This window comes from Neovison vison, chromosome 3, assembly GCF_020171115.1.
Source record: "Neovison vison isolate M4711 chromosome 3, ASM_NN_V1, whole genome shotgun sequence".
Lineage (NCBI taxonomy): Eukaryota > Metazoa > Chordata > Mammalia > Carnivora > Mustelidae > Neogale > Neogale vison.
Genome location: NC_058093.1, coordinates 170,239,902 through 170,260,418, shown reverse-complemented (window position 1 = coordinate 170,260,418; position 20,517 = coordinate 170,239,902). Strand labels below are relative to the sequence as shown.

At 38.5% G+C, this 20,517-nt stretch overlaps 1 protein-coding gene across 5 annotated transcripts in view; it reads right to left on the bottom strand.

Annotated features, from left to right (window-relative positions):
* Positions 1–20,517, bottom strand: part of OSBPL1A (oxysterol binding protein like 1A) — a 242,145-nt gene that overhangs the window by 113,915 nt on the left and 107,713 nt on the right. For 2 of the 5 annotated variants that reach the window (XM_044243255.1, XM_044243256.1), the window contains one exon: positions 15,796–15,902. In XM_044243255.1, coding sequence (XP_044099190.1) covers positions 15,796–15,902 — 107 coding nt within the window. Of the gene's footprint in view, positions 1–8,767; positions 8,823–9,008; positions 9,158–15,795; positions 15,903–20,517 lie in introns of those variants that run through there. The other 3 variants (XM_044243257.1, XM_044243258.1, XM_044243259.1) reach the window with 3 other exon arrangements.

Below are 20,517 nucleotides of genomic sequence, written 5' to 3'. Positions count from 1 at the left end.
GTGTTTACTATATGTCAAAATCATGATAAATACTTGGCATTCTAACTCAAATAACCCTCCCACAATCCTGTGAGGTAGGTGTTATTAACAATGATGAAACACAAGCTTATTGAGATTACATGATTGGTCTAGGATCACATAACTATTAAGTGACAGAGCTGGTATTCAAACCCAGGTCTGTGTGACTCAGGCATCAAGCTCGTAAGGACTGGAGTACACTGCCTGTCTATCCACTGATGACAATGGTCATGAGCACGTAAAATGACTGTCTAGCTGGGCAGGAAGCTGAAGAGAGGATTCTTACAAATGGAGGAAAATTTGATGACCCTCTAAGATACTTTTGTGGTTACATTTCCCCCAATTTTCTATCTTATTTTAAAATTTTCCCTTGACTTCAAGGTTTATAGAAATTTTGTCCTCCTAAATATAGCTAACTATCAAATAATTTCCCTATAGAATATGTTAAATTCCCTGTTCAATTCAAAAACCAATTTCTGGTTTTGATATTTTACTTTATTAGTTCCTATGGACAAGCGAAGGTAGGCTTGACTTTTCTTAAGTATATCAATTTCCTTGTTTCATATTTTATATCTGTGGTGATTCAAATACATCTTAACTTTCATTTTCCTATGCTGACTCTGTAGACAAGATAAAAAGATCCATTAAGCAATGATCTTTCAAAGTATAATGGAAAGGAAACATTTGCTATCTAAAGTACAGAAAGATAAAATAAAAGTGGAATATGGATATTTAGACCTAAGCCAAGTCTTAAGTCCACGGAAACCAAGAATCATCCTTGTTTTGTGCGGCTGCTTTTTCACTAACTGGAGGGGAAAAAAGAAGGGGACACAAGGGAGACTTAGGGGTGTGTGCCTTCCACCACACTTCAACAAGGGCAACTTTTGAATGGTTTGAAAAATAAAGGAAAATCATGGCTCTGCAGGTCAATTACGGGACAATGTGGGAAAAGACAGTCTGTCAAACCTGGGGTTGACCTTTGGATCAAAAAGTGATTAACTCTACTTATTGAAAAATTTTTTTCCACATTTCACACCCATTGGGATGACTACCATATGGAAACAATGGCAAGAGAAAACAAGTATTGGGTAGGCTGTAGAACAAGTAATATCCTTATGCGCTGTTGGTAGAAATTTGAAAATTGTGTTCTGAACAGCAGTATGGCAAGTCCTCAAAAAATGAAAAAGACCACTATCATATGATCCAGAAATTCCACTTTTGAGTCCCTAATCACAGGAACTGAAAGTAGAGACACCAAAACGTACCTGTACACTCCTGTTGATAGCTACATTATTCACAGCAGATAAAAGGCAGAATCAGCACAAGTGCAACATCGATGATGGGTGAATGGTGAAGGAAAATGCGAAGGAAAATGGTGAAGGAAAATATACACAAAATGGAATATCACTCAGCATTAAAAAGAAAGCAAATCTGACACCTGTTACACAACATGGATGAACCCTGAAGGCTTTATGGTAAGTGAGAAGAATACCAGGCACAAAACGACAGATATTGAGTAATTCCATCTGCAGGAGGTTCCTAAAGTAGTCAAAATCATGGAGACAGCAAGTTGAATCGTGGCTGCCAAGGGCTGGGGGGAAGATGGGAATGAGGAATTATTGTTTAATGGGTATAGAATTTCAGTTTATATGAAACTAAGAGCGGAAACTACAAGATGAAGAGAGTTCTGGAGATGATGGGGACAATGGCTGCACAACACTGAGAAGGTACTTAATGCCTCTGAACTATGCGTTTATATAGCAATGATAAATTTTATGCTCTCTGTATTTTACCACAAATAAAAATAAGAAGGAAAACCTTTTTTTTCAAATGGTCAAATATACATAGAGTTTGATTTGCCTTAGTATGGGAAAAAAAGGGGGGGGTCCAATTATAACATTTGCCATATACTTTAACTTAGATCCTTGAAGTTATCTATTATAAAGTCAATTAAAATCAAAATGCATATATCTCAACATAAAGTAAAACCACAGTATAAAGTACAAATCTGTTTCTAGCACTGTAACAACCATTTATTTGGTGTTTACTACTTGCAGAAAAATCCTAAAATAGAATCATCATACATGAATGGACTCTGGGGCACAATCACATTCAAGTAATTCACAAGAGAATGCTGTAATCCACTGATTTTCAACTTGGAAGGCTATGAAAATACAGTTACTGACAGGGCACGTAGTGTAGGACCTCCAAGCGATGGAGCCTACACAGATACCGTGGACAAGCCACCAATCTGGCTCTGAATTCTCTCAAGGCCAAAACAGAAAGAGAAATATAATTATGCCCTTTTAATTGTCCACAAGGAAAAAAAAATTATCAGTTCTTTAGGGAAAACAAACTCCCTCTTTGCCCTTAGCTCTAATTTTTTTTTTTTTTTTTTTTTTTTGGGCAGGGTTATGTATAGGGGATGAAGAGTATTCATGGACAAAATAATCAATAATTTCATTAAAGCTATTTTTGGGGGGGGGGGCTGCTCCTCAGTAGAAATTGAGGTTGTAATTCCAATTTACAACTCAGCAAGGGCTATTTTTCAGAAAAATCAAGAAAGTATATCCCAGGCTATAGCATTCTGATAGTCTAATTTTAGGGATAAAATACAGATTATCCAGAGGAATGGATGAATTCAGTATTTTCTAAAAATGTGACCTCTATCAAGTACAGTTTTCACAAAAAGACAGCACTTCGTGCTGAGAGCCTGGAATACAGTTATTCTGTGCAAAATCTGAAGACATTGCAATATTCTTGGCCATCTGCTTATTTCTAAAGCTGGTATCCTTTTGTCAAATTGAGGTATTAGCTAGTAGATGGCCACATCAGCTTTGAAACAAGGTAGACTCTCTTCTCTAATGCATGAATTTTCCTAATTCAGGCTGGGTGTGATACAGTGAGGCTGTTCTTTCTAACAAGATTGGACGCAGAATACGGGACTTAGCTCTAAGTGCAGCTCCCACCCACTTAGTTAGCTATGTAGACTTGGGGAAGTAGCGGTCTCTCTCTCCAGGCCTTACTCTCCTCATCTGTAATACAAAGGTGAACCGACCAATTATATCACCATTTCAAACGATGTTTTACGAAGGTACCTTAGTGAATAAGAAGGTACTTTTACTTGTGTCTGTCTTCTGGAGAGCATACATCTTATGTACCTGCTCCAGACCCCAGTGACATCTTTGAGGATCAGCAGACTAGATGCTTTAAAATTCAAGATTGAGTCCATGACTCTAGGATTTTTAACAACTAATCCATAACACAAACTTCAACAACAAAAGTAAATGAGGAAAATATTCAAAACTAAATCATTTCTACCCCAAGTACCACATTTTACTAAGGAGAGTTGACAAACTTAATTTTTAATTAACAACAACAAAATCTCCTTTGTAGAAACATTATTGTAGGTGAAGGGTGATTTCTCACATAAGCTCAAAAAGGCAGTATCCTGAATAGAGCAAACAATAAATAGGTAATGATGTCTCTAAAGGACAGTATCCAGCCACCAGATGTAACGACATGTCTATATCGCCAGTTCCCGTTGACCAGAGGACAGACACCTCCCCGAATCTCAACCACTGAGCACAGCTTCTATGCTTCCTCTCATTCCTTGGACACCTACTGCCTCCCAGCAGGGTTTTTTTGATCTAGCACCCCATGCCACAAGCCACTTCGCTCCACTTCTCTACTCCTGAATTGAGCACAAAATCCTTTCAAGATTTTTCTGAAAATAAAGCGTGGGAAGACTGTCTCTTATAAAGCTCATGGATTTATCCTTATTTAAGTCTCACAGCAACTCCTGAAGTAGAGGGAAGGGGACTGTGTTAGTAATTCTGTGTTACAGGGGAGGAACACGAGGACTTGGAATAAGCTACCCAGAGTCATACAGCAAGAAGAGAGTCACTAATACTGGCATTTGAGCCTCAGGATTCTAAATAAGAGCAGATCCCTATTCCACCATCTGTGTTGTCTTGCTAGGCTTTTGCCCAAAGTGACCGGACTTCAGCAGCAGCAGCTGGATAGACTGCGTGTGTGAGGAACAACAAAGATCATGTGGTAAATAAGCGTGAACCCTGGAGCATCAAAAGAAAATCTGATGCAGATTATTTGCTTTATCTTCTTTGGTGCTGGAGCCAAGGCTGTGAGGAGAAGGAAAGAGCAAGATGGAATACGCTGAACAGAACACCAAAAAATCCTCCAAGTATGAGGGTAGAAAACTAGAAAGACAGTTGAAAAAAGAGAGAAGGCTAGGGAATGATGATCATTCTTCCACTACGCAGACTGTCGAGAGGCAAAAAAGAAGTTGTGAGGGTGAAGGAAAAACGAAGAAGGTGAGAAGCGAGTTGGGAAGAGAAACAGAATTGCCAACCAATGAAAATAAGGAGTCATGTAAGAGGAAAAAAAATGGAAAGTAGTTAAAACCTGGGCAAAAGTTTCACATGCTTTAAGTATTAGAAAGGAAGTACTCTACATATGTTAGCAGTCTTCAATCTGGAATGCTGAAGTCTAAGAAATACATTGTTAGAGTCTATAAAATCAAGTAACAGATAAACTGGCAGGAATATAGTCCCTAAATTATAAAATACTAGAATTATGAAACATACAACTTGAAATCTGGAAAAGACCATTATTTTTTAAAATAACCACTTCCATGAGACAGAGGATAATAAATATATAGATACTAGGGAAAAAAATAAACTCAAAGAAAAGTGATAGACGTAACCATAAAAATTAATTTAAAAGAAAAAGATGCAACAAATAATAGCTAAAGAGAGTTCTCTGAAAAACAATCAAAGACTTACTGAGACTGATTTTTAAGGAGAAATTTATTAGAAGTATCCAGATAAATATTAGGGTATAAAGTGGAAAACATTAGGAAAAAAAATATTTAATTACAGATCCAAAATAAATAAAGAAGATAATAAAAGACGACCTTATAACAATAAATTTTGTTAACTTAAATGAAAAGAATAAATTTCTGGAACTAAGTAACTTGTCATAATTGACCCCAAAAGAAAGAGAAAACTAAAATAGTCCTATGACCATAACTATGTCTACTTAATAGTTTTTAAAAAATCTCAGGAAGATGATTTTTACAAGGAGGAACAGACCATTTTAATTTGCTCTTCCAAGGAACAGCAAAAGAGAGAATACTTCCAAACTCATTTTATGAAGCCAGCATAACCTGGATAGTAAACCCTGATGAGGACAGAACAAAAAAAAAAAAAAAAAAAAAAGAAATTATAAGCCAATCTCATTCATAAACGATACTAAAATCCAAAAGAAACCAAAATCGAGGAGAATGTTAAAGATAATACATAATGACCAAATAAGGTTTATCCCAGGTACAGAAAGATAGCTTATCATTAGAAAAAGTCTAAAAATATAATTTAAAAAATACATAATTCGCTACCTTCATAAAGAAAAGCCTATGATTCTCTTACAAAATGCAGAAAGAATTTGAGAAAATGCAGCACCCTTTCATGATTGAAAAAAAAAAAACCCTCAACAATATAAGAATGAAAAAGAACATTTATCTGATAAATGGTATTTACTAAATATCACACTTATAATAATGTGTCGTTAGAAGTGTGTCTTTTTTCAAAACCAAGGATGGATTTCCCCCATCTCAGCTTCTATTCAGCATTGTTCTGAGGGCCCTGGCCAGTACATTAGGAACATGAAAAATAAATGAGATGTAAGAATTGAAAGAAAGGAGTAAAACTCTAATTGTTCATAGATTATAACTATCTATAGAAACCAAATCAGTCTATCTTCATTATTTCTACTTTCTCTCTTCCAGTGTACTCTGCTGCTCATTACCATCTAGCTTCTTCCTGGGTCATGCTTCCTTCATCCAAGACCATAATGAACACATTTCAGTTGTTACCTCAACTTCTTGACCTGACTGTCCCCGATGGCCTCCAATATTCTGGACTTTTCCTGCTTCTCTGGCTGCTGCTTCTCAGTGCTGTCCACTGGCTTCCTTTGCTCCCACTTGCCTTTTAATATCAGTATTCAATCCTTTGATTTCAAACTTTTTCAAGCTATAGGTCTCATATGTGATATTCTTTATTCAAGCTCCCTGCTTATTCAGGTGACTTCCAATACTAATAATTCATAAATTTTTATTGGATGAATAAGGACACCCTTACTTGGATGTCATCATGTCCAAAGGTGAACTCATTCTTCCCCCACTCCCTTTACTCTCTTCTTCAGTCACCTTCCATCCAATGATGTATATATGCCATAAGTGTGGGGGTCATCTACAACTCCATCTTCTTCATTCCTTAAATTCAACTATTATCAGCTCCTAACAGGTTATCTTTGAAGTCTGTCTGCTCTGTATCTTCCTTTCCTTTTGGGTGCCAACAACTTGGTTCAGACTCTGATTATCTTTCTCTTGAATTCCTGCACCTGGTCACCATGTTTTGAGGTTTTCCTCTAATCCTTCTCATAAGGAGCAAATCTGATTAAATGTCTCCCGATTAAAATCTTTCAGTGATTCTAACAGCCCAAGATAATATTCAAACTCTTTAGGGATATTTGATAAAACCTTTTAAGAAAACCCTTCTCTATTCATCTAGCCTTGACCAGTTTAGCAAGGTATCTGACAAGGTAAACACTCTGTAAATACTTACTGAATTAAGGAAAAAATGTGACATAAAATAACAGATATCAAATCAATGGTGGACCATTATAAAAATGTATAAGGGTTAGATCCTTACCACTCTTACATTAAAATGAGAAGAAAATTGTATCTGCTATACCTCAATTGAAATTCGTCAGACAGAATATAAATCAGGCACTGCATTCTCTAATAGAAATATAAGACAAATATAATTGCAGGCAGGTTACAGGCTTGGTACTACTGTGATGCAAAGACCTAGGAAAAGATCCTGGGTCCACACCAAGCATGACAAGGCTAATAACACACAAAGACACACACACACACACACACTCCCTCTCCCTTTCATATTGCTGAAATAATTACAACCCCATGTATTTTTGTTCAAATACTTCACAAATTATCAAGATGAAAACCTTATGTAGCTTCATGCTACATAAACTTCCTATTAAATACATTTAAAAACATTAAAAACATTTAACTTCTGTCCTTCCTGCTTCCAAGATTAATTTGCAATATATTTCCTGACTTTACTACAAACTAAAAGTTTAGGAATAATGTAGAATAATGCGGACCAAGTAAAAAAATCTAAATTTCAATTTTTTAAAAAAGATTTTATTTATTTGTCAGAGAGAGAGCACAGGCAGGCAGAGGCAGAGGGAGAAGCAGGCTCCCTGCTGAGCAAGAAGCCCAATGGGGGACTTGATGCGAGGACACTGGGATCATGACCTGAGCAGAAGGCATCCGCTTAACCGACTGAGCCACCCAGGTGTCCCTAAATTTCAATTTTTTAAAGGAATTAAAAATTCTTATAATTCTCACAGCGCTTATAAACACAATTATATATTTGAATGCCAAGATACAAATAAATTTATAAAAGCTTTTTAAAGAATATAGATGGCAAATGTTATAAATTGTTCACATAGCTTAGAGCATGCTATTACATAATTATTTTATATGATTATTTTATGTACAGTATTCTAAATGTGTTTGGCTTTATTTATATACTACCCTGTACTACACCCATGTGCTTTTATTATGGAAAATCTAATGAACTTTTAAATTTTCCCTCATTCTGCAAGGTGTACAACCGAGAGTACAGAAATTGTGTGGGTCACACTGACCCTAAAGAAAATCCCTGAAATTAACCTTTACAGAGGTTCTAAAGAGGGGAGACTAGACTCCTGAAATCATATTCACAGTGAAACAAAATTCCTTTAAGATCCCAGTCTAGTAAAAGTAGTACTAGAACAAAGGCTGATAAAGCTCCCCGGTCATCATGTTCAGATTAAATATCTACTCAATCAAAACCGAGCTAACCTACCAAAGTCATCAGCTTCCGGGTTGAAATAAAATATTATCTGGACCAGAGATTAACTTCGGTGTGTTCTCAAACTGAGAAGAAAATTTACACTTAGATACCCATATTCTAGCCTACACATTCCTCCACCAACACGCATTTCAAGCATTTTTTTCTCTTGTGAAAAAGATTCCTGCTAAAATACCCTATGTCTTTAAATCAAAATGCTTTCATTCTGTCTTTGAACCTAATTAAAATTGAGAAACTTTTAATAGCTTTAATAACTCTCAAACGCTGTACTGAGCTCTTCCCTGGCATCTTTGCTTTCCTACTACCCACCCTCCAAATCCAGAAAAAACCAGCACAACAAAAAAACACAAAACAACTAGCCACATGCTCTGAGTGCTGGGGAACGTGATTCTCACTGGTTTAGGCTACAAAGAAAGCCTATGAGTAATCAAAAATCCTTAATCAAAACAAAGTTCAAAGCTACCTCCCTCCCCACTCCCCAGCCCCAGTATAATTTCCCTTTCTCTCTTTAATCCACTCCTGCATTTCCTTGGAAATTTAGTGGCCTCGGAACAGCGGATGGTAAGTTCATCTCAATGTCAGCCAGAGCAGAGACATGCAAAAAATCACTAACTTGGAAGGTTATTTAGGACAATAACGTCTTTCACTGCCTTACTCCTCCCACTCCGGCCCCACTTGACCTACTACCAATATTTAGCCGAAAAAAAACCAAAAACAAAACAAAAAAACCTGTCCAGTCTCTTCCCCTCAGCGGCTCTTCTTGTGGGAACCCGACGCAAGTACCGTACCGGCAGAAAGACCCTGGCCAGGCTGGGAGAGAAGGGTCCCCCGGCTTCACGCACCCCTCCCCACTCGCCCGCCGCCGCACTCCGCTCCACACTAAGGAGTCCAACTATTCTTGGATCTACTCACATCCCTAGATCTCGTCTGGCCGCCCTCCCCCTTCCTCCACCCCCCCCCGCCCCCGCCCATGTCCTCTGCAGTCCCGAAGCTGACCTCGCAAAGCCCCCAGCGGGCACACACACTCACCCACCTGGGCCGGATCTGGGGTTCCCCGCGGGCGCGCTCCGCCCTGCTCTCCTCTGCCAGCTCCAGCACAAATGCGCTCGGCCTGTTCCTGCGCCTCCCCTCCAGCCCAGCCCGGAGGCGCGACCCAGGGCGGCACCGCAAGGTCTCCCTAAGTCACCTTTCCTCCGCCCGCCCCGGCTCCACTGAGGTCAAGGAGAGGCGCAGCCTGGCCGCCCACTGCTCAAGACTCCGAGCCGGCCCTCGGGCCACCAGAGGTCGGTGCAGCGCCCCCCGGTCGCAGAGCCAGAGCCGCCCTCCTCCAGGGCTCGCCCGGGAGAGTGCAAGCCGCGCGCTGAATGGCCTGCAGCAGGCGGCTCCGCGGGGCGGCGGTCGTCGTCCAGTCCCTCCTCTCCCGCCCCCGCTCCCGCGGGGCCCGCTCCTCCGACGCGCAGGTGGAGACCTGCCCGGGATCTCGAGAGCCAGCACACAGCCCCTCCAAAGGAGCGAGCGGACTGCCGGCCCGCAATTCTCGGGAAGGAAGTAAGGAAACTGCTACTCGTGCTCTGCGTGCATCCCGCGGAGGCTCCTGCGAGGTCCTAGAGCGGGCTGTGTGCTCAAGCCCTCTCCTGGCGACGCGGGCCCTGACAACTTCTAAAAGGCCAGCCCTCCCCCAGGGAAAAGCAGAGGAATCCACTTTGGACCCTTGCGCCTCCAAGAGAACTAACCCTTACTCAGGCTGACACTTAGGAGTGGAGGTTTCCAATTCCACAACAAAGACTGAACTGGACTTTATTTTTTTTTTTCATGTATTTATTTTTTATGCATTTTCTAGGCTACCATTTGAGCAATGAGGAAAACAATGGTATTAATCCTACTACTGTAAAAGCTACTTATATGGAAGAGATGGTTTCTTACTCCAGCCGGGCTTGAAGGGTAGATGAAGACTCAAAGGACATTAAAACCCACCTCCTAAATACTACACTTAAGTGGGACGTTCAGGCTAATGAAATTTCTAGCTAACTATCAAGCTCTGGTGGGGGTGGAGTACTTTTTGTTCCAACATTAAACCTGTCCTCAAACTCATTCAGACATTAAAGGTCTATTCCAGGTCAAGTACTATACCAGACACAGATGCTACAAAAATAACTATGATATACTTGTTTACTTAAGGGGCTCTTTAAGTAAATATATAATCAGACAAGTAAATATATAATGATACAATGTGGTGAGTGCTACAATAGCAAAGACCCCTAGACTAGGAGGGGTATGTAAGCCAGTTCTTAAGGATGGAACCTGGGATGAGGAAATAGTGGCAGTCATCCAACAGAGCAATCCTGAGAGCTTTATCCTCACAGAGTGGCAGTGGGGGATCTAAGTGTTAGGTAGGAGGAGAGGGAGGACAGGGAGACAGACAGCTGAGAGACAGGAAGGAAAAATGACAGAATTTGATTAAGCGTGGGGGAATAAGGAAGAAAGATGAACTAAGGACAGCTTCCATGATCTTGGCTTGGGTTCCGGATACGTGGTAATTCTGTCTCTGAGTTGAATGGATAATGCAGCTTTAGACACACTGGTCTTGAAATGCCTGTGCTATAATCATATGCTAATGTTTAAAAGGCAGCTGGATATACTGGTTCATAGCTCAGGAGAGATCTAAGGTGGCGATTTCAGTCATCATGGATTTCTGTTTGAAGGAATGGCTAAGATCATCCAAGGAGAATGCTGAGTGAAAAGGCCATCCACAGAAACCAGGGACACCAACATTCAAGGCACAGGCAGAAGAAAAGATGCTTCAGAAGAAAACTGAGGAGGATCTGCGCTAAGGGAAAGAGAGGTGAGAAGAGGTAGGCACCATGGAAATCACTGAGAAGAACTCCAAAAAGCAAGTAGTGGTCAAATGCCAGATCCATCACAGGACAAGCAAGGTAATTTAAGGGTATCCTCTGATTTAGCAGTAAGATTATTGGCAAGAATGGTTTCAGTGGGCTAGTTGAGGAATAAAGTAGAAACAGAAATTATCACATTTTCCAAAATAGAATTGGAAAGGAATATAGGGAGACAGAAGCTGTAAGGGAGTAGAAGATTCAAAAGAAAAGAGAAGCTGTTTTCGAGCAGGATAGAAGGAGGCAGATGCCAATGAAAGGAAAGAAAAAAGATAGAGACTGGGGGTTGGAAGTGGCATGGAACTGGCAGCAAATATAGTCACTGCCTCCATGTATGTTTAACAAAGAATTTTGCTGAGAGCAGAGGGAGAGGAGGAGACTGAAGGGATGACAGAGAGATAAGTGCCCAAAAGGTATAACCAGGAAGAAATGAAAGACAAAGAAATGAAATGAAGGACAAAATGACTAAAGGCCTTTGAACAGCCAAGAAAACTAATGAATATTAGAGACCTCGACATTACAGAGCTGGAAGCTCAAAGGAGGGCATGGTTTCTCTCCAAAGATACCAGCAGCTGGTCCAAAGTAGCAATACCTTTTGGTTGGTCCAATTTAAGGTCCAGATCTCTCCATTACACCACAAACTTAGCATCACTATCATCCCAATCATAATTTTGGGTTATAGCTCTTGAGCAGTAAGGAAATTTAACATAGAAGCATAAAATATTTTATGAATAAGCTTACACTAATTTTAAGTAAGCAAGTTCCTACTTCAGAAAAACTGGTTTGATTAATATCAAAGGGAGCTCGATGATACACAGAACAAGAAGGGGACCACTGATGTTAATGTGTGACATTTTAGCCACTTATAACACAGTGAGGTAAACTGCAGAAACAAAAATAATTCATGAAGCCAGTTTCTAGCCTTTAGAGGTTTTTTGTTTTTTTTTAATAGGCTCCACACCCAGCATGAGGCTTGAACTCATGGCCCTGAGATTAAGAGCCCTGTGCTCTACCAACTGAGCCAGCCAGGCACCCCATTAGCCTTTTGAATAGAACTCTCAAACAAGGTTAAATACAAATTACGGCACTCATATTCTCTAATGTCTCCCCTATATTATAAAACACCTAATAAGTTTCCTTTTAGTAAATCAATCACAAGCTTTACAGCTTGCTTTATATTTTGCAGGTTTTTTTCAACAACATAGTGTTATTTACAAGTAAAATATGCCTACATAATGCACCCCATTTATTAAGGTCTATGGAAACCTTGAATATCTGGGTCATATCAGATCATCCCCAAATAAACAAAGAATACTCACATACCGCAGAAATAGAAAGCCCCAAATCCAGGCACTAAGGCCTGTCCTCATTGTAAACCCCTATGTTTCTCATCCAGAGCCAGCCTGCTCTTACTGTGGACAGAATTTGACCAAGTCTGGTTATCTGGTTTTCTTTTTTCATAAACAACATGAGAAAGGAGTAAACCAGAAGGGATCAGTATTCCACTGTTATAAACAGGCACACAGCTGAGCTAAAAATCAAGAGAAAAAAATTTAAAAACCCATAAAGAGCAAAAGTGAATTCAAGAGCATTAGCAGGACTGGGCAATTTAGTCAAATTACAGAATTCTATAAACATTATCCTCTGACGGCATCTCTGTGCTAAGAATCAGAGTAATTATGAACATACAACATGGACAAAAGGACAATGCTGAGGCCCCAAGAAAAGATAAAATTGTTAAAAATTTAGTATAAGATGTAAATGCATAACATTTAAAAGAACTGTCATCACAGGGGTGCCTGGGTGGCTCAGTGGGTTAAGCCTCTGCCTTCGGCTCAGGTTGTGATCTTGGGGTCCTGGGATGGAGCCCCGTATTGGGCTCTCTGCTTGGCGGGAAGCCTGCTTCCCTCTCTCTCTGACTGCCTCTCTGCCTACTTGTGATCTTTCTCTGTGTCAAATAAACAAATAAAATATTTTAAAAAAAAAAAAAAAAGAGAGAGAGAGAGAGAACTGTCATCACAAATATTAGAATAAAAATAGTTTTGTGGCAACGGGGGCTGGGATTACTTAGATCTACTGGATCCTCGTTACCTGCCAGGTAGCATACAAGGTTTTTTGCCAAGATGATCATACATACTTTTCAAAACACTCTTTTTTGGTTGATTACCATTTTGAAAAGGTAATTGTATATGAAAACTGTGGCAAAGAGAGATTAAGGAGCAGAACATGGAATTAGACCCAGGTCTCTGTGAGTTCAAAGTTTATGACTGTTCTTTTAACAAATTTCTAGATAGCCCAAATACGATTTATGATTCCAGATAAATAAAGCATTACAATACCTAGTTATGCTGTGATGACCTCAAGTACACTATTATTTTTTTTTAAAGATTTTATTTATTTGACAGACAGAGATCACAAGTAGGCAGAAAGGCAGGCTGAAAGAGAGAGAGGAAGAAGCAGGCTCCCTGCTGAGCAGAGAGCCTGATGTGGGACTCGATCCCAGGACCCTGGGATCATGACCTGAGCCGAAGGCAGAGGCTTAACCCACTGAGCCACCCAGGTGCCCCTCAAGTACACTATTAAATTCCTATGCTGTAGGTCTTAGCCATATGAAAAACTACCTTCAATGATGCCATTTGTCTTTTAAATACTTGGAGGCCCTTTCCATTGTCTACAATCCTATTTCCCAGAAAGAAATCCAAAGAACCTCACAGAATTGCTATTTTATAGCATTACTGGAAAAGAATCTTAAAGCTACTTTGCAAATTTGAAGCAATAAATGCCATTTCCTAAATAAGTACCGTGTGCCACACAGTTCTTATTCATCTATATACATTTGACCCCCACATCTGACACTGAGCTGTTTATACATTTTCATTTTACAGAAACTTGCCCATGGTTGGTTAGGAAAAAGACTTGAGATTTTAAAAAGGTCCATTAGACTTTCAGACCAGTGCCTGTTAATGACTTACAGTATGGTCTCCTTTATTTGAAAGATGGAAATACCAAGGTTAGGAGAATTTCAGTAGCCCTTTGACACTTGAATAATACATAATAAGGATGAAAAGAACACACTCTTATTCCACAAACACTCAAATTTTCTTTAGATAATACCACCTCCTCCCAAAATGAGTTAAATAGCTAAAGACACAAAAGCTCCAAAACGCCATCAGAGAAAAGGGGTCACAGGTGTTAATTGGATAGCATCCTATAGTAACTGTTCATTTTTACTCAAAAGGGCTTACTATGTATCAGGATCTATGCTAAGTATTTTGCTTATATTATGTTATTTAATCCTCACGACAGATTTAAAAGTCTGATTAGTTTAAACTTGAGGCTAATATACTCTTGCACATCTGGGTTTTCAAAGAGGTAATTACCTAGACTATATTTTGTTTTTGTTTTTAAGATTTTATTTATTTATTTGACAGAGATCACAAGTAGGCAGAGTCAGGCAGAGAGAGACGGAGAAGCAGGCTCCCCGCTGAGCAGAGAGCCTGATGTGGGACTCGATCCCAGGATCCTGGGATCATGACCTGAGCTGAAGGCAGAGGCTTTAACCCACTGAGCCACCCAGGCGCCCCAACTAGACTATATTTTTAAGCAAACAGTTTAAAAATTAGCATAGGCTGGCTTTTCTCCAGAAATTAAATTGCTTCTAATCTAGAATTTACCTTGAAACAATACATAACTAAAACATAGACATTATTGATACATCCATCAGGTACCACATTAAGAGACATTAATGAGATTTAGTTTTATAATGTATTAAATATTACCTGAATTACTAGACACCACAATTTGTTCATTTCAGAAATGTTGAACAATGCTATTTAGATTTATTTAGATCACTAAATCATGCCTCATTTAAATAACCTAGAATATGAAATCACCAAAAACAGAAATGCTGAGAGGGGATGCTTTCAAACAGTACTGGAAGAATTAACCATTTAAAATGTTTAATGAAAAATTATGTTTTCCTGTGATAGTTATTGAAAGACTTTCTGTAAATTTGTTTTAAATGAATTTCAGATCACTCACATTTTTTCTCCAAATAAAATATGGAATTTGTGGTATACATAACAAAGCTGGTGTTTAAAATTTTTTTTATCTGAATTCACAGGGCTTCCACTGTAATCACAAGAAAATAAAATTTTAGATCTTTATATGTGAGAGAAACATACAAAATCATTTTCATCTATCTTGTTTTACCAAAACCTAATATCTAATTAAAAGGTACAAATAAATTGTAACCAGAATGAGAAATCTGGTGTCTTATTCTAAAAAGCTGAAGACTGTACATATATGGAGAATTTAAAAAAATGGAAGAGAAAGCCTATGGCTGCTTAGCTTGCATTTAACATCATGAAAAAATTAAAACAAGAAAAACCCTAGTGCAGACAACCAAAACACATCTTTACAACTTTTCAGTCCTCAAAAAAAGAATTATTAATGGATAAACTTACCACTCTTATTAATATTTAGAAAAGTGAATGGGAGAGAGCAAGGGGAAAAGAACATAAGATATTTAATCCACTGAGCTCAACTCACATGGGTAAATGTAACAGCTCTTATTTTCTAAAGAAAAATATGTATTTTTCATATAAAACCTTTGGTTTCCAAAATATTTTCACAACAGTCTTGTTGAAATGCCACAAGAACTCTAAGAAGAACTTTAAACTGTGGTCGACAAATACAGCTGTATAAGTAAATTAGATTTGAATACAAGTTATATCAGAATCATCTGGCTTAATCAAGAATGAAGGAGTTCTAAATTTTAGTGAAAATCAACTCTTCATTTTCTTTATTAAGACTATTTTCTCCTACTTTTGGTCAATTTGAAAGCAGCGATTTATTGAATTACTGAAAATACTAAATTATTGAAAACACGAAATTATTGAAAAATTAAATTACAAACTACCTACCCCTTCTTGTTTAGTGAAGAGATTAAGGCAATCACTCAAAGCTACACAAGTTTCTCTAGAAGCTTCAGAGACAACTTCAGCTTTCTGAAGAAATGATGGAAGCATGTCTATAAATAAAAATAAATAAAATTAGTGGGATTTTAAGACCACAAGCATTTTTAAATTACTATTTTTTTTTTAAGAAAATACCCACCATGGAGCTTGAACTTAATCTTGATTAAGATTAAGATTAAGATTAAGATTAAGAGTTGCATGCTCTACCAACTGACCCAGTCAGGCACCACAGACATTTTTATGTCTACTGACTTCATGTTTCCTTCCAGCTGGCTGCCTTAAACAAAGCATACAGTATATTCCTTGAGCAGTATTATTAGCACCTACTGTACGCAGGGTGCATAAACTGGTACAGTAAAGATGAAGTCTTGTCCTAGAAAGGCCTATATCCTGCAAGGAGAAGAGTCACAACTAAAAACAAACAAAAATTATAGGAATAATGTAATGTTTAAGGAAAGCAGCTCATTAACATTTCCTTTCATGATAGTCTCTACTAGATAAGTAATTTTATTCAAAAGCCAAGTGCTAAAAAGAGCTAAAAATAATACTGTTGTTGACATGATGGCTAACCTATCTAAAGGTGGCATTAACACAACTTTCTCTAGTGCTCACTGGATAAATGTCTAGCATGGAATAGGTCTTTTCAGTCTTACGAATGTGTCCCTCTGGGGTCCGGTATCTTTCAGAATATAAACTGGGAACAAAGAAATAGTAGTATCACCACCTTCCCCAGTTCCCTAAGGAAATCTTAAACCACTTGCCCATGACAAAAAAAAACAAAAAACAAAAAACAAAACCCAAAAACCTACAACACCCAAAACAAAAACTAGAATGCTAACAAGAGAAAACTGCAAAATGCACACTGGGTGGCTCAGTGGATTAAGCCGCTGCCTTCGGCTCAGGTCATGATCTCAGGGTTCTGGGATCGAGTCCCGCATCAGGCTCTCTGCTCAGCGGGGAGCCTGCTTCCCTCTCTCTCTCTCTGTCTGCCTCTCTGCCTACTTGTGATCTCTATCTGTCAAATAAATAAATTTAAAAAAAAAATCTAAAAAGAAAGTAAAATGTCATAATCTGTCTACATTAAGGCTGGAGAAATACTCTTAGTTCATATAGTTTTGGACTTCGTGTTAATTATATAGTAAGATCCTTAAATGTGTCTCTTCAATAAAAAAAAATAATATTAAGAAAGCTTTTCATCTAAAAATAACTTAAAAGCAGAGAAACAAATATATACCACCCTCTGTCTTTTAAATAATCCTGATTCACTTAGAACAGGGTTCTTAAAACATGGTAAACATGGTCAATAAGCAAAAGCAATCAAATCCAAATGCCAGCAATTTGCAATTACCAGGCCATAAAACAGTGGGTCTCTTCAAGAAACAAAACATTTTCAAATGGGAAGTGGAAAGGAAAATAAAATCTATGAAGAACATGTAACAAATTGTTTAGTCATTATTCCTAGGTAATAACATTGTAATTATTAGTCTTCATTCTTTTCTCTAATTTTCCACAATTTCTATAAGAATGTGATTCTAGCAAAGAAAAGTCCTTTTCTTTGAAAAATTACTTCTCAAAACTCATTAGGCTAAGGGGGTAACAAAAGGAAAAGGTCAGAGCGAATGAAGGTATGAACAACCTTTCATTATTATCTGGATATAAATACCAAATGTCATTTTATCATATTTTTCTTTTTATGGAATACAGTTTCCCAATGTTAGCTATTCTTAACACCCAAACAATTGAAAACTACTATATCCTAAAATAAATTTGACTTTACATACTTTTTCATTTTGAATCTTTGATACACATTGTGAAGATTTATTCTTTACTTAGTTGCTAAATAGCAGAAAAGAATACCGTATGCCAGATGACACAGGACTTAAATAGTACCTCAACAGATGTCTCACACAGAGCTGTGGACTGAGTACAGTGAGGGGATGTACCAAAAAAATCAGGCACAGCCTCTCCCTTCCATAAATGCTCCGGGTAATCTAGTAATTTTCCAATTTTCATGGCACAAATGGTAAGAATATGGGAAAACAGTCATTCATGGATGTATTTCTTTTATTAAATACCATCACATGCTCAACCACCTACAATTTTGTGCTTAGATATTTAATACTTTATATACTGTTGATTAGCATAAAACATTATGTGTCAAAATAAATTTGTATGAACGTCAAGATTTTAAGTAAAACTGATTCTAGAACTTTTAAAAGATACTCCAAGAAACATATATTGACTTTTAAGAACCCATTATTGAGAGTGTGTCAAATTCTTTGTCCAAAACAGAGTCAAAAGTTACCTAATTTCTCTGACAGTCTGGTCTTCAAGAATGATTCTGAAATTCACACCAAGTTGTGCAGGAGGTCTGCATGAGAACTGACCCTCTAGTACTAGGGCTATGCATCGGGAGCCAGGCAGCTCAAGGGGGCATGCTTCATGTATGAGAATGTTTGCATATTGTTATTAAAAAAATAAAACCGCAAGGCTCCTAGAAAAGTTACCAACTGAGAATCACTGCAAATATATCTTAGCCATTTAGTATTTAGAGACTGAGTTGTAATGAACAAATGTAAAAAGGCTAGTATGTAACCCTATTTGACCTATTATAAGAATTGGACACAATTTTGAAGAAAAATGTCATTTTTTGTACTATAAATATTTTTGAACTCAGGAAAGATGCTAGAAGATCTTATGCAAAAAGCTTAGAGACATATATAAAAATCTCACAATCTTTCATTTTCATGATAACATGTACAATTTTTAATTGGGTATGTTTTAAAACTATTGGGGAGGGATGCCTGGGTGGCTCAGTGGATTAAGCCTCTGCCTTCGGCTCAGGTCATGATCTCAGGGTCCTGGGATCACATCGGGCTCTGCTCAGCAGGGAGCCTGCTTCCTCCGCTCTCTCTGCCTGCTTCTCTGCCTCCTTGTGATCTCTGTGTCAACTAAATAAATAAAATCTTAAAAAAAAAAAAACTAATGGGGAAATACTTATTTCCTGTTATCTTGGCAAACTAAACCTAGTACAGATGACCTCCATTGTTCCTCTAATACGGAAACAGTCCACACTCATTAGCTGACATTTAAGACAGTCTATAAACTGAATCAGTTTCAGCCAGACTATTTTCCTGGAAATACTTGTTTTCCTAAAAATACTCTTTTACTTTACTGCCTCCCAACCTTTTTTTAAGATGCTTCCTCTTCCCTGAATATTGAAAATAATAACTATTCAAAGATTTATTTATTTATTTATTTGACAGAGAGAGATTACAAGCAGGCAGAGAGGCAGGCAGAGAGAGAGAGGAGGAAGCAGGCTCCCCGCTGAGCAGAGAGCCCGATGCGGGGCTCGATCCCAGGACCCTGAGATCATGACCCGAGCCGAAGGCAGCGGCTCAACCCACTGAGCCACCCAGGTGCCCAATACATATTCAGAAGTTTCTCCACATAAAACCTCTTTTGTTCAAGGCCAAATTCAAATGCCATTCTCTTCGGTTTGGGGTTTTTTTTTTGTTGTTGAAAAAACAGCAGTGCCTCCATGTACCTAAGAGACATGATCTAACTTGCATGCAAAGACTTTTTTTTTTTTTAAGATTTTATTTATTTATTTATTTGTCAGAGAGAGAGAGAGAGAGAGAGAGAGAGATCACAAGTAGGCAGAGAGGCATGCAGAGGGAGAAGCAGGCTTCCCACCAAGAAGAGAGCCCGATGTGGAACTCAATCCCAGAACCCTGGGATCATGACCTGAGCCGAAGGCAGAGGCTTAACCCACTGAGCCACCCAGGCATCCCCAAAGATGCATTTTAAAAGCAGACTTTTAGGGGGCGCCTGGGTGGCTCAGTGGGTTAAGCCTCTGCCTTTGGCTCAGGTCATGATCTCAGGGTCCTGGGATCGAGTCCCGCATTGGGCTCTCTGCTCAGTGGGGAGCCTGCTTCCCCCTCTCTCTCTGCCTGCCTCTCTGCCTACTTGTGGTCTCTGTCTGTCAAATAAATAAATAAAATCTTTAAAAAAAAATAAACAGACTTTTATACCTAATCATAATTATATAAATGCCTCAGGAAAATGAGTAATCTCTCCTCCAAACAGGAGAAAAAGATATCTGCATGTAAAAATCAACCAATCTTCTAAAAACTTTTACATAAAACTGTAATTTGAAAAAAAAAAAAGAGGTCCCTATAGAATAGAAATTTTTGCTGTTCAAATTAAAATAAGTAGCATGAACAATCACCCACTGAACTACTACTACTAAACTATTCTGTCTATATCTATATAATCTGCACTAGCTGCAATGGAGAATATAAAGTTCAAAACGGCATGTGTTAAATGAGCTATAGTAGGAGTTAAATGAAAAAAGGTATCAGGGGCGCCTGGGTGGCTCAGTGGGTTAAGCCGCTGCCTTCAGCTCAGGTCATGATCTCGAGGTCCTGGGATCGAGCCCCGCATCGGGCTCTCTGCTCAGCAGGGAGCCTGCTTCCCTCTCTCTCTCTCTCTGCCTGCCTCTCTGTCTACTTGTGATCTCTGTCAAATAAATAAATTAAAAAAAAAAAAGTATCAAAGAGGCGCCTAGGTGGCTCAGTGGGTTAAAGCCTCTGCCTTTGGCTCAGTTCATGATCCCAGGGTCCTGGGATCGAGCCCCGCATCAGGCTCTTTGCTCAGCAGGGAGCC